The sequence below is a fragment of the Pseudophryne corroboree genome, chromosome 7 (assembly GCF_028390025.1).
Source record: "Pseudophryne corroboree isolate aPseCor3 chromosome 7, aPseCor3.hap2, whole genome shotgun sequence".
Classification (NCBI taxonomy): domain Eukaryota; kingdom Metazoa; phylum Chordata; class Amphibia; order Anura; family Myobatrachidae; genus Pseudophryne; species Pseudophryne corroboree.
In genome coordinates this window covers 7,110,412-7,135,915 of record NC_086450.1, presented here as the reverse complement: position 1 = coordinate 7,135,915, position 25,504 = coordinate 7,110,412, and the positions used below count along the sequence as shown (strand labels likewise).

At 44.4% G+C, this 25,504-nt stretch overlaps 1 protein-coding gene across 3 annotated transcripts in view; it reads right to left on the bottom strand.

The window, feature by feature from the left end:
• The window catches only part of PARD3B (par-3 family cell polarity regulator beta), a 1,283,796-nt gene that overhangs the window by 471,537 nt on the left and 786,755 nt on the right, over positions 1–25,504 (bottom strand). For 2 of the 3 annotated variants that reach the window (XM_063932652.1, XM_063932653.1), the window contains one exon: positions 15,843–16,130. In XM_063932652.1, coding sequence (XP_063788722.1) covers positions 15,843–16,130 — 288 coding nt within the window. Of the gene's footprint in view, positions 1–11,289; positions 12,359–15,842; positions 16,131–25,504 lie in introns of those variants that run through there. The other variant, XM_063932654.1, reaches the window with a different exon arrangement.

The window sequence follows — 25,504 nt, the reverse complement described above, 5'->3', positions numbered from 1 at the left end:
TTGGCGCAGCATGTAAATGGGAGACAATCAGTTGGCGTGCGATGCACACAGCGTTCAGGTGTAAGGCCGGCACAAAAGAAAAAATGAAATCTGATAATGAGCCCACTTCAGAAATCAGCGTAAAGTGGAGTCAGGACGGAGCTTTACCACATTCGGTGCCTTTTAAAAATAAAATGTGTACACCTGGCAGTCACACACAAGAGAGGCCGGGGCGATTTACAACGTAGGAGTTGCAAGGCAACGTGCTGGCTGTGTCATTACGGGAGTGCACAGAGCAGCGTTTCAGGACCCCTGGTTAGCTGTGCACTTACTGAACACAACCGCTCAATTACTGCTGCACTTCTTCCAGACAATTATGGAGCATTACAGGTAGCTCAGACAGAAAACAACCCAAAAACCACTGCGCCCTTCTCCCCTTTCCATTCAAATGGACAATTTTCTGTCTCTTTGCCGACAGAAGGAGCTTTCTATAGCACTCTAAAGGTTTTATTCTCCCAAATCCTACGTTACACCCCTAAAATACCGTCTTAGATCAACGTGCGACGACTGAGTGCAATGTCCACAGGGAATGTCTCTTAGTTCTACAAATATATATTTTATGCAGTGTGGATAAGAACAGCATGTACAAAACAGACAAGAGGGTAACAGGGTTAATGCAGAGTTTTTGTCTATAGTTTTTTTTTACATTAATACATTAGTATAGGGTGATAGAAAGTTTCGGATTAAATAGCGCACACATATACCACAGCGCTTTACAGAGAATGTCAGTCACTCAAATCAGCCACCCAGTGGAGCTTACACGCTATATTCCCTGTCACATGGACACACAAACAGATATACATCAGGGTGCATATATATTTTGTCAGAAGCCAATTAACCTACCAGCACATTTTTGGGTTGTAGGAGGGAAATGCAGCACCTGGAAGAAATCCACACAGAGGGCGAACATACAAACCCCACATATATAAGGCCTTGATGCTGTGAGGCAGCGATGCTAGCCACTATGCCAACCATAATGCCCAAATAAATACAGACAGCCAGGAGATCAAGTTCCTCACACCTAAAGGCCCCCATACATCAGCAATAGATTGGGGCAATGGCCTGATCTCCTGAAAGTCGTGTCGGGGATCTGGATTTTTAAGCATGTTTAAAAATCCCAATTTTGATTGGGAACAGTTCCGAGTATAAACAATTGGGATATGCAAATTGGACATTTTTGACATGGTTCATTTGCCCAATTCCCTGACAAATCACCAATCATCGATGGCCACAGATCGGCGAATCCTGTTGGCGGATTGGCGTTTCCAGGAGGGATAGAAACTAATAGATGTATGGGGGTCTTAAGATACAGCTGTCAAGTGGTCATATCACCATTTTTCAAAAATACACACCGGGCCAGTCAGGGAGGAGCAGAATACATGGGCACACCTCACCGTGTGTAAGTGTGGGCACAGCAGAGGTATCTGGAAGGTAGTGCCCCATCTAAATCATGGGTTTGCATAGGATCATGAAGACTTCAGCAGTGGGTCTATGGTCAAGTAAACCTTACTGGCCAGGAAACGGACAACTGTGGTGGTCGTACTAATGTAGTCACTTCAAGGCTCATTGGCTGCATCACCGGGCACTTTCATGGGCTAGATGAGTAACACGTGGAACTATTTACCCAGTAGGTGTCCTGTTAGTCTATTTCCAGTATACCCTATTATGTCATATTTCCATGTATTGCTTATCTTTCAAGATGGCCGCCTCGTCTGGTACTCTCTTGTGTAGGATGAACAACACATGGCCCTAATGGTAGTCCAAGCATCTCGCCTTGTATTTTTATTCCCCCCCATTGTGTGTCATCTCTTCCAGGAATTGCCGATTCTGCCTGGGGTCATCCTATGTACTGCACATAAAATGGCTGCCAGACCTGGGTGAGATGAATAATCCTTAAAATTGATGACAAAAAATGGCCGCCTCACCTTTCTATTAGCTCCACGGTTTGTTTATTTATGCAAATCTAATTCCTCTGTATTATGTTCACGGTATCAAGGTCGAAATGCGTTTTTCACATTTTTTTTCTTCATTTTTTTAAACTCTTCATACTTTACGATCCACGTGGACTACAATTGGGAACAGAAACGTGCGCTGAGTGCGGAAGCATGGCGAGCAAAACTAACCATGCGAGGGGACACGGCGCACTAATTGGGGATCCCTGTCACTTTACGATGAAAATGACACCAAAAAAGTAAAAAAAAAAAACACCTCATGTTGACCTTTTCCATGTCAAACTTGCTTGTGTCAACCTAGTTCAGGTGTCGACTTAGTCACTGTTGACCAATAGTGGTCGACCTAAATGACTGTTGACCCTATGACCCATACTCACTATGGATAAGGAGATAAAGAACTGAAGCCATCGTCCCCAGTCTCCAAGTGTTCCAATGACCGTTAAGGACCTGTTAAAAAATATTAGCCCCAGAAACTGAGGTAAATTCCAAACTACAGTATGTACTGTGCATGGTGTTATACGTTACACTATAATCAGACAATTAGTAAGTTATTTATATAGCACCCGCATATCTTACTGAGCTTTCTAATTGTGAATAAAATCATGAATAACACAGAAAGAAGAGGAGACTGGGTAGGAGCCGGGCAGAGGCAGCAGGACCCTGCTCTCAGGATTACACCCTGTAGTGCACTTTGGGGGTATTATTATTATTATTATTCTCCTTTATTTATATGGCGCCACAAGGGTTCCGCAGCGCCCAATTACAGAGTACATAAATACTCAAACAGGAAAACAGCAACTTACAGTTGATGACAGTATAGGACAAGTACAGGGTAAATAAACATAGTTACATCAGCAGATGACACTGGAATAAGTATCAGGTGGCAGAAGACTGATGGATTTGGTGCAGCTGAAGATTATTAAAGTAAGAAAGGATAAGCACATGAGGGAAGAGGGCCCTGCTCGTGAGAGCTTACATTCTAAAGGGGAGGGGTAGACAGACAGGGGTGACACAGATGGGGTACATAGAGAGCGTAGAACAGAGGGTTAGGATGAGATTTGGCTGGGTTTGGTGAAGAAGTGGTTCTTGAGAGCCCGTTTGAAGTTTTGTAGAGAGGTGGAGAGTCTGAGATGGTATCCTATTATCTGCTACAATTTTCCTCCCACAAAAACCCCTGCCTTTTTTTTTTGCGATTTTTGCCCGATGGTCATTACTGCCGTGGACCTGTGTGTTTCTGTGGCTGCGATCGTGGGAAATAATGCTTATCGGGGACAGAACAATTCAATTATCCGTGGTAGATTACTCCCTTTGTGTTATATATGATGTGTCCGTACAAGTAGTCTTTTACTGGCCCCAACTTCATTCTAAAGAGGTTATGTAACACTGGGGCAGATGTATGAAGCCTGGAGAAGTGATAAAGCAGTGATAAGTGCAAGGTGATAACGCACCAGTCAATCAGCTCCGATATGTAAATTGACAGTTAGGAGCTGATTGGCTGGTCCGTTATCACCGCTTTATCACTTCTCCAGGTTAATGCTGTACATCTACATGAATCTGCGCTATAGTTTTCTGTGAAGAGCGAACACAGTTACATCGTACAAAGGTTTTATCCTGGGAAATGAACATTCTATGTACTAATGAAGGATTGAAAAGTCCAATCTGCTGAATCTGGGAAGTCAGTCGTATTGTTGTACATTAACCACAAAAAGAAGGAGACTGTCTATTCAATTGGGATTCACACTTTAAGAAAGTAACTTGATATCTACTTCATGTACTAACGAGCTTTCTTCTTCTCACTGCTGTCTAATTAATCTTTTGGTCGTTAAATGAATGTTTAAAATACCACTTCTCAAATCTTTTAATTCTGCATATTATCAGCTAGCTCGCATTTCATGTTCTTCTGACACCCGTAAGCAGAGCGAGCCATTATCTCGCTCCGTCTCCGGCGCAGAGCGCTCACCGCCATTATCCTGGCTCTCCTAATTAACCGTACCCATATTAGCATTTTCATCTTCAACAACATTTTTTTTTTTTGAAGGACATTAGCGCGGTCATTAATCCACACACTTGTTCACAGTCCGCAGAAAACAAATCTTCTCAAATATAACAAATGTAAACCGTGATACTGGTAAGCGGACAAACACAGCGGCAGAAGGACTCATACGCATCATCCATAATAACCTGTAACTAATAATATGGGACTATATCACACCACAGAGGTGGGACTGCAGCAGGGGTGCGGAGCATTGCGGAGCTTAGGTATCTTACGCGCTACGTTTTCTCAGTCGCAGCAGTGAGTGCCGTTAGCAAAGGATTCTGCAGTAAGTTTAGGCGCAAACTCCAGCTTCCACTGCGTATGACGGAGACGGGACAACATTCAGAATTATTCTATATTTATTCATCATGTGAAGAAGTGGCTCAGGTCAGAAGATTTAACACCTATTATTTTTTAACAATGGGGGTCATTCCGAGTTGTTCGCTAGCTACATTAGTTCGCTGTGCAGCGATGAGGCAAAAAAACAGCACTTCTGCGCACGTGGCGCAATGCGCACGCATGACGTACTATTACAAAGAACGATGTAGTTTCACACAGGGTCTAGCTAAGCTTTTCAGTCGCGCTGGCAGCCGCAGAGTGATTGACATGAAGTGGGCGTTTCTGGGTGTCAACTGACCGTTTTCAGGGAGTGTTCGGAAAAACGCAGGCGTGCCAGGAAAAACGTAGGCGTGGCTGGGTGAACGCAGGGCGTGTTTGTGACGTCAAAACAGGAACGGAACAGTCTGAAGTCATCGCAAGCGCTGGGTAGGTCTGGAGCTACACTGAAACTGCACAAAAAAACTTTGTAGCCGCTCTGCGATCCTTTCGTTCGCACTTCTGCTAAGCTAAAATACACTCCCAGTGGGCGGCGGCATAGCGTTTGCACGGCTGCTAAAAACTGCTAGCGAGCGATCAACACGGAATGACCACCAAAGTCACATAGAACTGCTACAATGTGTATTAGCAGATACGAAACCTGACCCTACTGGATTTTGAGAGGTTTATAACCTATTCTAATAATAATCACTGTCATCTGATATTTACACTCATTTAGTAAAACTTTAATTGTTTTATATTTTGATTGTTCCATTGAACCTTCCGGGTCTCGGCGAACACTTCTCCGTAAAGACTTGGGCGCACGTTACGTAGCTGTATGCGCAATTTAGCCATAAGAAGTCTTGGATCACACCCAACGCCCAAAGTCATGTTATGAGGACTAAGATGACCTGTGCTCTTGATAGGGACTATGGCGCACATTCACTAAGGATCGCTATTGAGACTGAAATTGTCCCAAAACTGCTTCTACTAAAAACCGCATGTGAAGAGTCGCCCTGAAATGGCAAAAGACGCACACCGACGCGATCGCGGAGGTGTGATCCGAACGCAGAAACATAGTACCATCGACAGTTGCGATTGACCCATGCCTACACAGAATAATGCAGATGCAGTCACACCGTGTTTTTAATCGCAAGCGATCGCAGCTGACGTCAGATATTCACCCCAAAAACGGCCATGATACGCCTGGTTTTCCCAAGCGCTTCCTACTAACGCCATGTTACCACCCACAAACGGTCACTTCCTGTAAGTCAAATTGTGATCGCATCTCACTGAGCCTGCGAACGAACGGCAATTGCAATTCGGCCTTTGCGCGCACGCGGTCTGCCGATAATCGGACGATTTGCATTTTGGAAATTTAGCGATCCATACTGAATTAGGTCCTATGAAAGGAAACCTCCTTTTACTCATGAAAAGATTTAGAGGAAAGAGATTTAATTCGCTCTGAAGGCTCAAATGATAACTCTCATTTTTATGTTTTCTTAGAGAGGTGACAATACGAGGTGTGGTTACTAAATAATGAGACTGATGCTATAAATTTACATAGAATTATATTAAGTACAGTACATTTTAACTGGAGATGAGCGGGTTCGGTTTTACTCGGATTTACCCGAATCTCCTTATTGGCTATCGGACGTCACGTGTTTTGGTTAGCCAATAAGAAAAATCCAGAAAATAAGAAATGGCGAAAATTCTGGCGTAAAGAGCCGAGAAAATCCGAACCCGCTCATCTCTAATTTTAACTCCATTCCTCTTCTATGTATTCCCCTTCTGCACCGACACAGCGCTGCATTCTTATTTTCCATTGGTCAGAGCCGTGCTGGGGCTCATTATCTGTCGGCTGTCTCACAGCTCCGTCATTTTCTTCATTCCCTCAGTACCTGACGGAGAACGGGTTCCATGGAGCACAGATGTGACTTTAGGGAGAAGAGAAGAGTCACACGGTGCTAGGTCTGGTGAGTATGGAGGGTGTTCTAGCACCGCAATCTGTTTCTCAGCCAAATACTGCGTCACAGAGAGCGCTGTGTGGCTGGCGCGCTGTCCTGATGGGAGGATGGAACCATTTTCCTACAACTCTGTCCTCTTACTTCTAATTCTTTCCCTCAAAGCTTCTAGAACATTTCTGTAGTACTGCAGATTCACTGCTGCGCCTTCTGATACCCAGTCTGGCAATATATCACCCTCGCTATCACAGAAAACAATTACCATGGCTTAGAATTTGGATTTGCTGTGACGCGCTTTCTCCATTCCTGGTGATGATGCCGTTTCCAGTTCATGGCATTGTGTCTCAGGATCGTACTGGAAGATCCAGGTTTCATCATTAATTATAAGGTTATCTACAAAATGTGATTCCGCTTGAATTTGTTACAAAATGTCTGTACAAGTGCGGTTTTGGTTTTCTTTCTGCTCGGCCGAGAGAAGCCTGAAACCATCTTAGCGCAAACATTTGTCATGTTAAGATCTTGATGTAAAACTTGCCTAGCAGTTCATGTGTCCATGTTTACCACTCTGCTATCATTCGGCGTCGACGGTCAATATGAGATGGAGCATGTACGGCTGGTTAGGATATCGGCCCTCATTCCAAGTTGTTCGCTCGCTAGCTGCTTTTAGCAGCATTGCACATGCTAGGCCGCCGCCCTCTGGGAGTGTATCTTAGCTTAGCAGAAGTGCGAACGAAAGATTAGCAGAAGTGCTACTAAAAAATGTCATGCAGTTTCTGAGTAGCTCCAGACCTACTCCTAGATTGTGATCACTGCAGTCAGTTTAGTTCCTGGTTTGACGTCACAAACACGCCCTGCGTTCGGCCAGCCACTCCCCCGTTTCTCCAGAAACTCCTGCGTTTTTGCCTGGCACGCCTGTGTTTTTTTTATCACACTCCCGGAAAACGGTCAGTTACCACCCAGAAACGCCCCTTTCCTGTCAATCACTCACTGATCAGCAGAGCGACTGAAAAGCGCTGCTCGGTCGTGTGTAAAATTGCATAGTTTTGTGTGAAATAACTTAGCGCGTGCGCCCTGCGGCCCATATGCATGCGCAGAACTGCTGTTTTTTTGCCTGATCGCAATTCTGCAAAAAAACGGCAGCGAGCAAACATCTCGGAATGACCCCCATCAACCAGAGACGGAGCATGTATTATGACTGATTGGGATATCATACAGAGACGGAGCATGTATTATGACTGATTGGGATATCATACAGAGACGGAGCATGTATTATGACTGATTGGGATATCATACAGAGACGGAGCATTTATTATGACTGATTGGGATATCATACAGAGATGGAACATGTATTATGACTGGTTGGGATACAATACAGAGATGGAACATGTATTATGACTGATTGGGATATCATACAGAGATGGAACATGTATTATGACTGATTGGGATATCATATAGAGATGGAACATGTATTATGGCTGATTGGGATATCATACAGAGATGGAACATGTGTTATGACTGGTTGGGATATCATACAGAGATGGAGCATGTATTATGACTGATTGGGATATCATACAGAGATGGAGCATGTATTATGACTGATTGGGATATCATACAGAGATGGAGCATGTATTATGACTGATTGGGATATCATACAGAGATGGAACATGTGTTATGACTGGTTGGGATATCATACAGAGACGGAGCATGTATTATGACTGATTGGGATATCATACAGAGATGAGGCATGTATTATGACTGATTGGGATATCATACAGAGACGGAGCATGTATTATGATTGATTGGGATATCATACAGAGACGGAGCATGTATTATGACTGATTGGGATATCATACAGAGACGGAGCATGTATTATGACTGATTGGGATATCATACATAGATGGAGTATGCATGAGTGGTATAGATAACATTCAACTGCCCAGATTTATCAAGCCTTGGAGAGTGATACATTGCACGGTGATAAAGTAATAACCAATCAGCTCCCAACTGTCATTGTCAGACAACCTGTAACATGGCAGTTAGGAGCTGATTGGCTGATACTTTATCACCGTGCAATTTATTACTCTACAAGGCTTGATAAATAGGCCCCAATATCTGTAGCAGGAGACTTTGGAAATGATTTCCCATACTGAGACTTTGAAGTGGTTGTCCAAGCTCCTCTGTAACTAATGAGCCTCTAGTACCCTCCTGTGCAGCAGCACAGCTGGGTGATACATCCACACGGGTGTAGTATGAGTGGCCGGCGGCATACTGAAGACCACCCATCCACACTGAGTGCATTGAGAGCAAGACCTGATTAGAGGCCAGATTTGGCCATCCAATCAGAGATTGCATATACTGCAAACAAACTGTTCTAGTCCCAGTACAAACAGGATGCCAGACGGCCCAATCAGAAATCATGGGTAACACGCGTATGGGTCAGAGAGTAAACCATTTGCGCTGTACACGGTGAAGTGCGCAGCGAGAGAGGGAACTTGTGACTAACAATGACATATAAAGTCTATCTGCTGTGGATAATATTCTAGCAGAGGTGATAAGGCGGCTCTGTAATTCTGGTCAGTTGTCCTTTGCTGGATCTGATTTGGATCACTCTATGAAACGCGTTGTAAACTGTTTATGAAGTAGAATACACAATTGTTGCTTTGGTTTATAATCGCGGTGAATCTTTACCGAAACTTGGAAACTAAAAACGTTCCCTCTGCAATAGTTTTATTCTCAGACTGAAATGTAACGCTGAGGCTCACTCAGGAGGTAAAGAGGGGATGTGTCTCTTGTACGCAGGAACGTTCTAATGGGTTTCCCGATTTCCACCCCGACTGAACATGGTACACGGAACTGGGATGTTTATGAGCCTCATGTTTAATCGGTTTTGCAATCAAAACGTCCATATAGCTATACTAGAACTATGGGGGTCATTCCGACCTGATCGCACGCTAGCTATTCTTTGCAGCGCTGCAATCAGGTCAGAACTGCGCATGCGTATGCACCGCAATGCGCAGGCGCGTCGTACGGGTACAAAGCAGATCGGTGCTGGGCGATGGATTTAACAAAGAATCCATTCGCACGGCCGATTGCAAGGAGATTGACAGGAAGAGGGCGTTTGTGGGTGTCAACTGACCGCGTCCAAGCGTTTGCAGGGTGGGTGTCTTTAGCTGCAGTGCGGTGTGAAGTCGGGTTATCTGAGCAGTTGCCATGGGATACCACACATGGTACTGTAATTAGAGCACTGTCTGACATTTGTTTACCAGTAAAAGCAGAAAATCTGAATCCTCGGTAAGAGGGTGACGACCACTTCTAAGAGAATCAACAACTATGGAGACAGCGCTCTGAAATATTCATGCTAGAAATATTAAAATGAATATTGGACGGTTTATAAATAAAAACACATTTATTTTATACAGTATAAGAGCAAGAAAAGCTGCAAAATAAGGACATTGTCACACATACTGGGATGCAGTCAATTTACCGACAATCAAATTCCCGCCGGTCGAAATCCCGACAGCAATTGACCGACGGTCAAAATGCTGACATGGAAAAAAATCACGACATTTAAAATACTGACATGTAAAATGTTGACATGAGTTTTTCATGATTTTTTTCATTGAAACCGACTTGTTCATACTTTACCATCCCAGTGGACCTGGAGGGGGAATATAATAGTGTGCCGAGCGCAGTGAGCCATGCGTGGGGACGCGGTACACTTATATGGTGTCCATGTCGACCTATGTCAACATACACACAAAAAACAATGAAAACCCCATACTGGTATTTTGACCTGTCGACATTTTACATGTCGGTATTTTGACCTTGTCGGTATTTTAAATGTCGGTATTTCGTCCATGTCAGGATTTTGACCTTGTCGGGATTTTGACCGTCGGGATTTGATTGTAGGTACAGGTCGGGTATCCGTTATCCGGACACCTGTTAACCAAAATATTCCGAAAACCGGAATATTTCAGTCCTGTAGTGACGTCATGACGCAGCCGGCGTCATGACGTCACTGGAGTCTGCGGCCAATCACAGACAGGTGGGGAAGTGGCTTTGCAGTCATTCCCTCACTGCCGCTAACTCCCAGTATCCGCTGCTGACCCCTCGGACTTCCCCACTGATGCGCCAGATCCCCGGGACTCCTCACCGTCGTGCTGGACCCACAGCGGTCCCCCCCTGCCGACTCGCTGGACCCCCGGAACCCATCCAGATAACAGGTAATCTGTTATCCAGAAAAATCCCATATCCGGAATGCTCCTGGTCCCGAGCATTCCGGATATGGGATACTCAACCTGTATTTCATACCGATCCCCACATACTCCATAGAGTTCTATAAGAATATAATGTTGATAAATGTATTATTATCTCAGCTCGTAGTGTTGATAGTGCGGACTTTCATACGTTTAGTAATTGATGTAATAGGGTTATTCAATGTCCTGTATTAGCAGATATGGTGTTACCAGATAGAATGGAACAACGTGCAGTCCTAACTAAGGAAGAGACTCTCACAGATTGTGCGGGGCTGGTAGGAACATCCACAGGGTGACCAATAAACAGCAAAATACTCTCTCCAAGAGGAGTATGGAAAGGGAAGTGTCTGGAGTACTTGGCGCGTTCCTCAGAAGCTTCTGATTCAGAGCAAGATAATGTGTGCCACTCTGACTGCTATGGAACCAAACATCCCAGCATACCATAATAGAAAAACTGTGGCAGTGCATGCTGGCAGTTGTAGTTCCACAGCAGCTAGAGTGCCTCACAATTTTCCTGGCCCTGATCTATCTAACCCGTAGCACGCAAAGCCACCAGGCTCACATCACACTACTCCCTGTTACTCAATGCAGGCCCTAAACATAACCCTACTTCTATTGGAAATGACAAAAAAGTGAGCGACAGATTCACTGTCTTTGTAGCGACGGCTCATCTGGAAGCAGAACGGTTACTTTCAGTATATACAATGTACGTGCAGTCGGAAACAAACTCAGAGAAAATCATCATTTATTTACGGTGTACAATAAGCATCCAAATATAATATACTACTACTCAGATACAAAAATATACATATGGCATAACGAGAATCATCCTTGTACTGTACATGCAATTTGTATACATAGATAAATCTCACGGTGGTTTCTGCGGCAATGACATGCACGGGACAGAGAGATAAAGGTGGCATGCGCGCTTAGAGGAGGGCGGAGCAGAGGAAGCTACAGTGTAAGGACTAGAGGATCCCAAAACGGCCAATCACGGCGCTCTGCACGGACAGATCTACTGATCTACAGCAGGATCAATTACGAAGAGGAACTATGAGAGTAGTGTAAATTAATAGTACAGATATCATTAATGCCACTCACTTATTAAAAAGCCATAATAGATATTTTGTAAAAAAAAAATAACATTAACTTCAAGAACATCAGGAAACCTGGAATATATGTGCTGAATACATGAATAAAGTAACAGGTGCAGACACATAATGCAGAAAGCTTTGCTGCAAAAATATGATCAATTATTGTGCACTTAAACATTAAATGCAAACTATGTTTAACTTAAGGAAGGACTGTAATATTGCCGCCATTACTGCATATGGACAACGCTGGGTCTCCGGATGCCCAGATAAAATGCAATATAGAGGTTTTTTTTAGTAGAAGAAAAAAAAGTAAAGCACAAAACTTAACTAAACAGGTATAAAAAAATCTGCATTTTCTCAGCTTACTGTGGTCTTTACTAAATGCAAAAGAAAAGGAAGTGCATGCACCGCATCCAAACATGACATCACAAAGAGTGATTGCGACAGAAAACAGACAGGCGCGGAGGGAAAGGAGACGCTGTCGCTGTCACACAGAAGATTGGTTTATGTTGATTAGGGATCTCTAGGGTTTTTTTTTTCCTAAGAACTTTCTCTGAAATACATGTCAGTAACGCTCAGGTATTTCAGTTGCATGTCATCGCTCGGCTAAACCCTACGTGTCGCCTGTGTTCTGCGGCATTGGCGGCTCCTGTACTTCCACTTATCTTGCTCTCAATTTCAGATGACAGCAAATTGCACTTTCCTGGATAAGACAAATACATTAATATTTTTGAAGAACAAAAAAGTAATGGCAGTAAAACAACAAGTCTGGAAAGTTAAAATGTGACTGACAGCGTTACAGAGCTTTTCATCAGTGTGAATCGGCTGGAGAACAGAGCTCTGATCATAGACAGGGGATCGCACCATGGGCTGTGTACTAATGTAAAAATGCTGGTTCTACCTGCTGTATGTGCGGTCTTCTAGGTAACATAACACATTGCGAATGTGAAGTGCTTCCAATACAGCAAACATCTAATATTTGCAAACTACAACACTGATATGAACATCTGGGTCCGGTATTACCAGGCTATCTTTCATTGGCTGATTCTGCGTTCAAGCATGCAGCCAGTAGCGCCCCCTTGCCCCCCCCCCCCCGACACACACTCCTAAAGATTTGTCCCCAGAATTTCACTACAGCCCAAAAGCAATGAACAAATTAAGTCCAGACTGATTCACATTAAATTCGCTGAGGCAACATACAACACAAAACGTATTTGTAGGACAAAATCGAATTTGCACAGTGATCAATCACAACACAACGACTGTAACACAATCAGCGTCGCAGAGGCTCTCGCTGATTCCAGAAATCCATTCAACAGCTCAAACATTTTGATTCAATTAATCAGGATCGTTTGGCAAATTAAGGTAAAATTTCATACGTGATTATGAACCGTTATCACAAGTAGGTATACAGACGGTCATGCAACGGTCACCCCAAGAGATCATAAAGTGTAGGAGCTGATGCAGAGAAGTCAGAACTGCACCCCAAATCGCTTGTGGAACTTGCCTTCATTACAAAAGGCGTGATTGCAGCCATAGGCAAAGCGCCAACTAGATTCGGACGTGTGCGGATCAGCAACAGCCGCATATGGTCACATGCCCCTGACCACCCACAAATGAAACCGCGCTCTCAGGCTCATATGTGTTTTTGTTGCGGTCTCCTCCTTTTCACAATAGCGCAAACACACCCCTGCCGTACTTGGCCTATATTAGGACCCCCATATCCCATCTATCCAGGCACAAGCAGGTGTGAGTGGCAGCATGACGCCAACCTGCTTGGGCGTATAGGCACGTGACCGCGCACTGAATGATTTCCCTTAAGATACGCTATGTACCACTGGCGTAACCCTCTCACCCGGCATCAGCCCCATATTCTGACACATTGCGTGGAATTCATCAGGAATCAAAACAGGTAAATATTTGATTTGCTGTAATTAGAATATGATCCATGCACAAAAATCAATACACAGACAATGCAATTTCCTGAAAACCCTAAATTAAAGCGCACCTGCTGCCCACACTCTAAGGAGGTAATTCAGCTCTCTGCAACCTGTACGGTCGCAATGTCGCACATCAACGGTACCCCAACATCGCACGTTTTCCAGTGAGCCCCTTTGGCGTGTAAGAGATAATGGGGGTCATTCCGAGTTGATCGCTAGCTGCCGTTGTTTGCAGCGCAGCGTTCAGGCTAAAAATCGGCAAATCTGCGCATGCATATGCACTGCAATGCGCAGGCGCGTCGTACAGGAACAATGAGCATTGTGGGTTTGCACAGAGTCTAACGAACATTCCTGTCGCACGGCCGAACGCAGGAAGACTGACAGGAAGGGGGCGTTTCTGGGTGTCAACTGACCGTTTTCAGGGAGTGTTTGGCAAAACGCAGGCGTGGCAGAAAAAACGCAGGCGTGGCTGGGCGTTCGCTGGGCGGGTGTATGACGTCAAAAGCCAACCCTCCGTCGTTAGAATCAACGCACATGAAGAGTAAGTACAGGGCTGGTCTTGTTTTGCACAAAACGTTTTTGCTGGCGCTCTGCTGCACAAGCGTTCGCATTTCTGCAAAGCGAAAATACACTCCCCAGTGGGTGGCGACAATGCGTTTGCACGGCTGCTAAAAACTGCTAGTGAGCGATCAACTCGGAATGACCCCCAATGTGCATTGCTGGAGACCGCAGAGTGCGGACATTCCGGCCGTGTCGCAGTCCCCATCGCAGCCGTAGTGGCTGATTGAATTACCCCCTAAAGTGACAGACACTGTGATTAGTAATTCATTTTCCATCTCCCACTTCAAATCACTCCGTTGGCAGAATGCTGCAGCAGCAGCCGGTCCCCAGACTCTAATGTTACGTCCTGGGCAGTTTTAGGGGCGACCTGTCTGCATTTGTGTATAGCAAATATATTGTCTACAACATTTTTGGCATTGCTATTGTTACATTAAAAAACATACATTTGGAGCTGAGAAAAACGACACAACAGTATATTCAATTTTTCGAAGGCCTAAGGGACGTCAATGAAATTAAGATACATATTGATTACACATAAATTAGCAGGATGACTACAGGGTTTGGGGGGAGGGGGTATTTATACATAGACCTCCATACAGTTTGTGGCATATAAATTCACGTGGCGAATAAAGACGGTAAATTCAGTGTATTTGTACACAATATCCCCGGTGACAATACCGCGTCAGGCGCAGAACGTGGGGTGTCTGAGGTTGAGTGGTGAAAGCATACAGGATGCAGAATTACATAACACCTCTTAACTCAATAGCGTATTATTAATGGACTCGTAATTAACCCCGGGAACATTACTGATGCCGAAAATAGTGCGTGAAGCGCTCATTACAGATTCAGCAAGTGCAGCCCCCTAATCAGCGCTGCCAAATAATATAATGCCGTAATCTGGGCAGTTATGTATAAATTTGCAACAAGCAGGAACTGAATGTGAAAATTAGAGGAGAATAAAGAAAAGGAGATTTCCCCAGCAGAGAGTATAACGGGTGACCTCCCGCACTCCCGCCCTCGCCCCGACACGGTCATTTTCTTTGGAAGGAATAAATCAGGCCTTTTGTTAGCGGTTTATAAATATCTCCCAATGTCTGTGCAAATTAATGGCGACAAGCAGCTTAATCAATGCGGCAGCAGCAAATAGAGTGCTCGTCGCCCTTTCTTTCTTTCCCCTTCTCTCAGAAGCCTGTGTGTCGCAGTTTCTGGAACACTACAAGCCTAAGTATATTTATAAGAAAGAATCGTAGTTCTCTGGGGTGCGTTGCCGCTAGTATTTGTGTCTCTCGGTGGGAGATAGGGCAGCGCGGGAAATGTAGTGCACAATACCGCACAGAGGGAAGGCAGAAAGCCGCCGTTACATGTTGCTATTTGTACCATTTCTTTGCTTTGGTATTTTCAGTCTGCTTTTAAAATCATTAACCCATCTTTAAATGGCCAAAATTGATTAAGTGCTGTTGTTTCCTACAGATGGGTAAGCGTCAGTGTTGCGAGGCAAAGTTCCAGGATACAAATGCCACAGTTCCGCTATCTTTCACCAGACTAATTGAAACCGCATGATACCGCACAGCAGGCGATAAAAAGGTAAAGTGTAATCACATGCAATTCTTCCTACAACTTCATCTAATGAGCATCGTGCCATCAAGAGCCAAAGACTGATCAGACGTATTTGGTAACGGTTATTACCTGTCAACGGCCTCCGGCGCCTGCTGCTTCTTGTTTATTTTAGCGTAAAGGTCTTGGACGTGATCTCTCTCTGGGGGAGGGGCCAGCGGCTCTCTTGGGTAACTGTAAGGCGAAGGCACTGGAGGAGAGTAAGACCGCTGGAGATTGAGGTGCGGTGGGGGTTCCTTAAAGTGGTTCACTCGGGCGTAATTAGGATCCATATCGTCATCCTCAATATCATTGGCTGCGTTAAAGTCGAATAAGACTCTTGCCTGCTTCTCCCGTATCTCCTGGTGCTTGGCATTAATTCTGCAAAGGAAACAAGAGATTAAAGTAAAGTATTCTACAAGTAAATGTATCAGAATATTAATTCCATTACAGCATTTCCCCATTTCACATGATAAACTATACACTCTGCAAGGTACACAACACCGGTATCCAACAGCGGTCTACCAAGCTACAGACGACTAATCATATTTGGGATAGTCCTGCACCTCCTGTATGTAACGTCCTGTAACAGCGTTCCATAGCCGTCCTGTCCTGGCACAGAATACAGCATAAAAGTACAAAAAGTATATAAAAAACAAAACTAAAGCACAGTATTCGTAAACTCACATTTTCACTGATACACACACACATACACTGAGTGTGTGTATGTATGTATATATATATATATATATATATATATATATACATATACACACACACACACACACACACACACACACACACACACACACATACACAGGTTTTAAAAACTGTGCAGGAAATTGGAAAACTGACTTGGATTCAAGATGGCGCCCATGTTCGGTACATACCCTAAAACAGTGATGGCTAACCTTGACTCTCCAGCTGTTGTTGAACTACACATCCCAGCATGCCCTGCTACAGTTTTTTTATTTGGCCATGATAAAACTAATGCAGGGCATGCTGGGATGTGTAGTTCAACAACAACTGGAGTGTCAAGGTTAGCCATCACTGCCCTAAAAGATAGCCCACCTCACCCATACCTTACTGGAGTATTCAGTTTTCCCATTTCCTGCACAGTTTTTGAAACAAAAGGGTGTACTGCGACTTTTGAATCACCCTGTGTGTGTGTGTATGTATGTATGTATGTGTGTATATAATATATATATATATATATATATATATATATATATATATATATACACACACACACACACACACACACATACAGACCAGGGTGCGGCACTCCGACAAAATGAAGCAGTTGAGGCAGCTTAGTGAATGAACGTTCCAATGTTAGCAGTGTTACACAGCACTGTAGCTTTTAGAACAGTATCTGTATTGGTCTTTTAGGTACATATCGATGTATTATCTTTCCATAGTTCCTGTGTATGTGTTGGTTGTGTCAAAGTCAGAAAAATATCATGCTACACGTTGCCATATATTCACCTCATGCGCTTGCCCGCTGCACATGCACTTTCTCTGGCGTGCGTGCACATATTCGCAAGTTGCGTGACGGCGCCCCTACGGGCGTGCGCTTGAGCGCATGGTATGTGCATTTACGGTAGAGTTTGCGTGCGTCTAGCGGGCGACTCAATCATTAAATAATAAAACCAAATAGTATGTTTTATAGATAATGTTCCCCTTAGTGATAACTGTAAGTTTGTTGAATGTGACTTGTTCACGGACTTGGGAATCCCTCTTTACGTGGTACAAAGGGTCTGATTAAGGTTGAACAGTGGTGTCTGGTACCTAACCGAAGAGTATTTTAATAGCAATAATCCGGTGTTGGTTAGGTAAAGATTAATCGCTCCTGCGTATAGTTATGGCCATTAGTAGATTCTGGACATTTCATATATTTGCAGTTCATTATCCATGCGGCGGGAATCCGGCAATTCCCTCCCACCTGAGCAGTTTGTAATAGCCACAGCCCACCTGTTCAAATCCACCTATGACCTTTTGTTACAGTGCAGAGGGACATTCCTGTGTCCAATGAACAATAAGATTGTAGGGCCCTTTGTAGTACACTGTATGTTGTGTATATAAGGGTCACTGTCCCCAGACCGGCCAGTACTCTCTCTCTTCAACATTTATCTCTGATAATTGGAGGACTGGATTCCGGTTGCGCTTGCGAGTGTTCCCCGTATGGTATGTTTCTCTGTGGCCACTTTGTTACCCGTTTAAATGTTAGTCATTCATTCTTATTTGTTGTATTAGTGTTTGCGATCGTTCGCTATTGTGTATATTTCTGTTTAGTTATTCTGTTAGATTTTAATGTTAGCCTGTAGTGTATGAACTGTTCACTGTTTTCTTTTCCCATTTACTTAGTTAAATATTGTTAGTAAAGGTGTTGGAACCTTAGCCAGGTATTGTGTGTTTATTACATTACTTACATTACTGAGGGTAATCGGAGCATCTCAATCGCTCAAACAACTAGCTTACAAACCAAGGTTAAACAGCATTATATCATTACAGTATCTAACACTAAGATTAACAGTATAAGCATACTCTGTGTAAGGTATAAAAGGTTATTATCTGTGTGTACGCTAGCTGTGTGTTCAGTACACCCAGCGCAGCGTGTGTACGTGACTTGCGTACCACGTGCAAGGTATTCTTACGCAAATAGCGTACGGAGTGCGTAGCACGTGCACGAGGTTCAGCGGCCATTACGGCTTCACGGTATAGATTTAATAGCTTGTGTTGTAGAGTATAAGAATCAGCTTTATCAATTGAGGGCTCGTCCGTCCTCCACATATCCGCACTAACGAAAACAAACGTTATCTGCCAGCAAGGGCGGGAAGGCAGTAGTGCTGGCTAGATAAGCGTCTGTTTCGCTACGTTGTAGGAGTGCTGGTGGAATCCGGAACCGGAGGTAAGAACAATACGCTATTATCTTTTAAAACTGTTCATTTCTGTTTTTGCGTACGCACACACGCACGCACACACCTGCATTGTTGCGGCTCATTCTCTTGTTGCCATTAGAAACGTGCTGAGGAAATCTGGTGCTATTTAGTTGAGATTATAAAGGATAATTTTTTTTTAAGGAAATAATTGTAAAGGACACGCACACAGCATAGCAAATACTGTGTGGTCTACGGTAAGCGATTACAGTTGAACATCGTTTACATTGATAGAAGCGTGTTGGTTGCATTGCTGTGAGCATATCTGGACTTTGTGCATACGTGTCTCGGGCAACGTGCGAGATTACGTACGCAACACAAAGGCATACGCAGCGGAGCGTACGGATACGCCCACCGAGACTCAAATCACACGATAACATTGTTTTAGTGGGGGCGGTATAGTATAGCCACCTGAATAATAGCACACGGTTTGCTCAGTTTTCCAAAAAGCTTAGTTAAAAGAGAACCTTTTTCCATTGCAATACTCAGGAATTGAACTACTGCCTGTATGAAAGGAATTTCTGTACAGAAAGATCAGTGTGTATATGAGTGAGTAGGAGTGAGTGTGGAAATAAAGGTATTATTTTTTGTGAACCCACAAATCGGGATCCCGTCGGAGACCACATCAGGTGAGTGGACACTTGGTGGCGTGGGACTGGCTTGCCCGCGTTAACATTATACAAGGTAAAAGGAGCAAGTAGTATCCGCAGACAAAACGACTGCGAAGGTTTAAGCGCAGCCCGGGGGGGGTTGCGTATTACCCATATAGATTGAGCTCCGGCTGAAGGTTTCGCAGCCTAAACAACTGATTCTGTTGGTCGTACAGCGTATAAATATTAAGTTACTTATGCGCAGTGCGACTGGACCGCACGTAATTGTGTGCATTAGTTTGTTACCTTGATACCCATTAAAATTTACTGTGGGATCATAAACGCTATTTGTACATTCTAATGTGATTTGTGTCGGTTTTTGTTATTTTAAGGGAGTTTCGCTGTTCACTCAGGAAATCTCCAACAACCAATACTTACTGGGGAGGGATCGCATACTCCCACACGCCCCAGTAAATAGAGGTTACAAAAAGATCCCGCGGATTGGGTACGTCCAGTGGTGGGCACATTGCTGGAACTCGTACTGGCCAATTGGGGCGTAAAGTGAGTGAAGGCACTAGTTGAACTTTCACCGTCGCCTTACCGCGGGCAACTTGGTTTGTTTTGTAAGAATTTGCTGAGACAGCAATATCTGCAAACAATAGGGGCCAGTTGTTCAAAGAAGGGACGTCCAACAAGGGTTCACGTTGGTAGTTGTTGGCCCAAAGGGTCAGCACGGTATATAATGTGTGAAAAATACGGATCACACACACAGGTATTTTGCAAAGAATGGGAACGAATGACAGAGGATGATGGGGAACAGTTCCCCAGGGTGGGCAGTTTGAACCCTGAGGTATTGCAGAATCTAAGAAAAAGGATAGGTCAAATAAAATCTGCAAAGCAGAGGATTAGACATTATGATTGTTTACAGGTATGGCAACAGGAAAGTGAAATACAACAGGAATTAGCTCAGAAAGCAAATTCAAATCCTGGTAGGAGTCTGATAGCAACGGCACCACCACCATATATAATAGGGGACAATGTGGCTGCAGAGAATGACATGCGGGTGTACGATAAGGGTGCACTTAACCAATGTAGTAATGATAAGAATAAAATGAAAGTTAATGCAAATGTTGATACTAACGCTAACCCATGCAAGTTGTATCCCATTTTAAACTTCCCCCAGGAATACGACCAGGAAGATGAGCCCACTACGATTTCAGCTCTCTCTCTAGCGGCCACCATAAACTATACTTCAGTGGGCATCGCCCAACCAGTAAGAGTGGTATCAAAGGCACATAGTTCAGGGACAGGTGAGGTTGTATCTAAAAGGTAAGTACGGCACTGTACAATATGCTGAAACTGTTGCACCACCCACTGTAGAATCAACCCAGAGTGAAGTAATTAATATTAATCCTGTTAGAGTGATAGCGGTCCCCAATGGGAAGACCGACACAAATGGGGTCACACCCATCAGGAATATTGCAATGCACTGTCCCTGGTCCCGAGCAGAACTAAGAACAATTTTGTCTGAATTTCCTGATCCCAGAAAAGATTTAGCCGCATGTCAGAGGTTCATTAAGGACCTGGGTAACTCCACTGAACCAAATAACAAAGATTGGCGGACACTACTGAGGGCATGCCTGCCCTCTAGTATTGACCCTGTGAAATTTTTAGCTGACTGTAAATTAGATGAAGTAGTACCCCTTACGGATGAGTATAATCAAGATAATGTAACCAGGATCAATCTGCAGCTAGGAGTATACTTCCCAGCTGTGGTAAAATGGAACAAAATCTTCTCCATCAAACAAATGGAAGGAGAAACTGCCGCTGACTATTTCCACCGGGCACTGGAGGAAATGGCTAAATACACTGGGATCGTGGAAATTGAGGCAAATGTACACCATAGAGAGGTAGCGGTGTCCGTCTTGATGGACGGTTTAAAGGAGGTATTAAGGAATAGGGTACAAACCACTCAACCTAACTGGAGAGGTATGTCGGTGGCCGCCTTAAGAGAGACTGCTGTTGGGCACGACAGGAACATCACAAGACGCAGGGAGTCACAGAGTGATAAACTGATGGCTATAAGTATCCAAGCCCTTACAACAAGGCAGCCTCAGTCTAAATCTCAGACCCCTGGTGGTAAGCCACATACGGTAAAATGTTACAATTGTAATAGGGAAGGTCATTTTGCACATAACTGCACCAGTAATCCACACAATGCATATAAAAACCCTAGACAACGACATGACATACGAGATTGGGATCAAGGACCGCAGAGACGGAGTTATGAGCCACATACAGGGGAAACAAGAAGGTATCCCCCAAGAAGAGACTGGCAAGTCTCTGATAATTCCCATTTACCTCCTTCACAGGTAATAGCTGCCAGCGCAATGCAGTTAAGTCACCACGCACCATAGGGGTGTGGTCACACCTGTAATCTGCAGCCAGTGAAAGTAATTACGAGCCTTGGAAGTGAACCCGAGGTCACAATTGATGTAGCTGGTAAATCTCTAAATTTCCTTGTAGATACGGGGGCGGCCAAGTCAGTGATAAATTCGACCGTGGGCATGAGAACCACTGGTAAAACCATTCCAGCCATGGGAGTAACAGGAGTAGTGCGACAATACCCTTTAAGCAAACCAACAGAGGTTACGATAGGGCCTTTGCATACCAAGCATTCTTTTCTGCTGGCTGCATCGGCTCCGACTAATCTCTTAGGGAGAGATTTACTGTGCAAAATGGGATGCGTCATATACTGTACTCCTGAAGGTGTGTTCTTGGACATACCCGAAAACCACACTCAGGAAGCGCAGGATATGCTAGACTCCCCAACAAGATTAATGTCACACACTGTTATTGTAAATAGGTGTCCATCCAGGGTAGAAGAAATGATTTCCCAGATACCGGAATCACTTTGGACCAAGGACGGACAAGACACTGGATTGATGGCAAATGTAGCCCCAGTAGTTGTGCAAGTAAAAGATGGTAGGATAGCTCCAAAAATCCCACAATATCCTCTGAAGCCAGAGGTGGAGTTAGGAGTTTTCCCTGTAATAGAGCGCTTGCTACAACAGGGCATTCTGGTAAGAACGTCCAGCACTGCCAATAGTTCCATCTTCCCTGTTAAAAAGAGTGGGGGGAGGGGTTACAGATTAGTGCAGGATCTAAGAGGGATCAACAAAATAGTTGAGAGTCAATTCCCCGTAGTACCAAATCCAGCTGTCATCCTTATGCAAATCCCTCCCACTGCCAAATTTTTCACTGTGATTGACCTCTGCTCCGCTTTCTTCTCGGTACCTCTGCACCCTGACAGTCAATACTTATTCGCATTCACATACAGAGGAGTTCAATACACATGGACTCGCTTACCACAAGGTTTCATAGACAGTCCAAGTATCTTCTCACAAGCCCTGCATGATTGTTTGCAGTCTTTCCAACCAGAGAGTGGATCAGTATTGATCCAGTACGTGGACGATTTACTGCTGTGTTCAGATTCACTGGAAGCGACCCTGAGAGATACGAAACAACTCCTGTTTCATCTTTCAGACACAGGACACAAGGTTTCCAAGGACAAGTTACAATTATGCCAGACCCGTGTGAAGTATTTGGGACACTGTCTGACACAAGGACTGAGACACCTCACCGCTGATAGAATTCAAGCAATTCGTGACATGACTCTGCCACAAACCCAGCAACAGATTAGAACGTTTCTAGGAATGTGTGGGTATTGCCGTAACTGGATCCCAGGTTTTTCCATACTGGCCTTACCTTTGCAGGAAATGGTTTCATCAAGTAAACCTGATCGGATTTCGCATACAGACGAATCTGAGATGGCATTTGAGAAACTTAAACAGTGCCTAATGCAGGCACCGGCATTGGGTATGCCAGACTATGGGAAACCCTTTGAGCTGTACGGAACAGAGAGTGCTGGGTGCGCAGCAGGTGTCTTAACCCAGAAGCATGGTGATGCCAGCAGGCCGGTAGCCTACTATAGCGCTCAGCTAGAGACGGTAGCGCGATCCCTCCCCACATGCTTGCAAAGTGTTGCAGCAATAGCATTGCTAGTCACAAAAAGCGAAGATGTAGTGCTAGGACACAACCTCACAATTCATACACCACATGCAGTGTCAGCCTTACTGAATTCTGCCCAAACCAGACACGTCTCATCAGCGCGGTTTACAAGATGGGAATTGGCATTGATGGCCCCCGTAAACATCACCATAAGGAGATGCAGCGCATTAAATCCTGCAACGTACCTCCCAGGTGTGCCTGGACAGGCACAAAGGGTGGAGGATGAGAGTGATGGTGAAGGAGGATTTAGTACAGACACTGACTCACATGATTGTATGGAATATTTGACCCAAAATTTCACGGCAAGGCCTGACATCAGTGACAACCCACTGGAAGATGTAGATTTTACTTTCTACACTGACGGTAGTTGTCACAGACAGACGGACTCGGGAGACTTGTGTACTGGATACGCAGTCGTAGATGACCAAGGTACCATAGAAGCAGAACCGCTAGGCCCACCACACTCAGCACAAGTTGCTGAACTGGTTGCCCTAACCAGAGCATGTGAATTGGCTAAGGGCAAATCAGCCAACATTTACACAGATTCTAGGTACGCCTTCGGAGTAGTCCATGATTTCGAAGCCCTATGGCGCCTCAGAAATTTCATGACGGCAGCTGGCACACCCGTAGCGCATGCAGCCCACATGAAAAGACTTCTAACAGCGATACAGGAACCCGACAGAGTGGCTGTTATCAAGTGTAAAGCTCACACATATAGCCAAGACCCGGTATCACTTGGTAACAGCCGAGCAGACGAAGCTGCTAAATCAGCAGCCGGTAACCCCATACAAACAGACAGTACACAACTGATGGTATTTAATACTGTAAACACACAGAAATTGTGTGAAATGCAAAATTTGTGTTCCCCACAGGAGAAAAGGCAGTTTGGAGGTCAAAAGGATATGGCCAGGAGTCCTCAGGACTCTGGACAGATGGACATGGTAAACCAGTGGCACCCAGAGCATACCTTCCAAGTCTAGCGGAAGCGGCACACGGGCTGACTCATCTAGGCAAAGAAGGAATGTGTAAGCTAGTAAGAGCTTATTGGTGCGCCCCAGGATTTTCTTCCCATGCGGGTAAAAGAGCAATGACATGTCTCACCTGCTTGAGGAAGAATATCGGAAAGGCAATACCGACAGAGCCATCCCATATCCCTCCGACAGATGGCCCTTTCCAGGTAATACAGATTGATTTCATACAATTACCACCTTGTAGAAATTTAAAGTATATTTTGGTCTGTATTGATGTATTCTCAAATTGGGTCGAAGCATTTCCCGCGGCCACAAATACCGCTGTATTTACTGCAAAGAAAATTGTGCAGGAATTTGTGTGTAGGTACGGTATCCCTAGAATCATTGAGAGTGATAGGGGTACCTATTTTACAGGTGAAGTCTTTCAAACAATGTGTAAGTTGATGGGAATTAATAGTAAGCTGCACACTCCGTACCGCCCCCAGGCGAGTGCGAAGGTGGAAAGAGTGAACAGCACTATTAAAAATAAATTGAGCAAGGTAATGACTGAAACAGGACTGTTATGGCCCGAAGCTTTGCCAATTGTATTATACAGCATCAGAACCACTCCCAGGTCCCCTCTTAACCTGTCTCCTTTTGAAATTCTGTTTGGTCGACAACCCCATGTTATGATTAACCCCCAGGATGATTTGAAATGTAACAATGAAGTAACCGTAAAGTACTTGGTTAAGATGAGTAAGCAATTGAGGAATCAGAATGATAATCTAAAGTTGGTGACTCCTGATCTGCCAGACAGTAATTGTCATGACATTGAACCTGGGGATTATGTAATGATACGGAATTTTCTACGCTCAGGTTGCCTTATTGACAGATGGGAAGGACCATATCAAGTCTTATTGACCAGCACAACAGCATTGAAGGTTGCCGAGAGAGAGACTTGGGTCCATTCGACTCATTGCAAAAAGGTCACTGACCCAGAGAGGTCCCGTGATAAAGAACAGACGGTAGAGGTTGTATCACTAGAGTGTCTGTTCAGGGAGGATTAAGACGACACCTGAGCGCCGAGAATAATAAGACCAGAAGCTTGTCGAACCAGATTTCTTTTTCCCATTTGTTATTTTCTCCAGTTCCCACCTCCCTCCTATTTCCTTTCCCCCTTCTTATTTTTCTCCTTTTACTCCTCT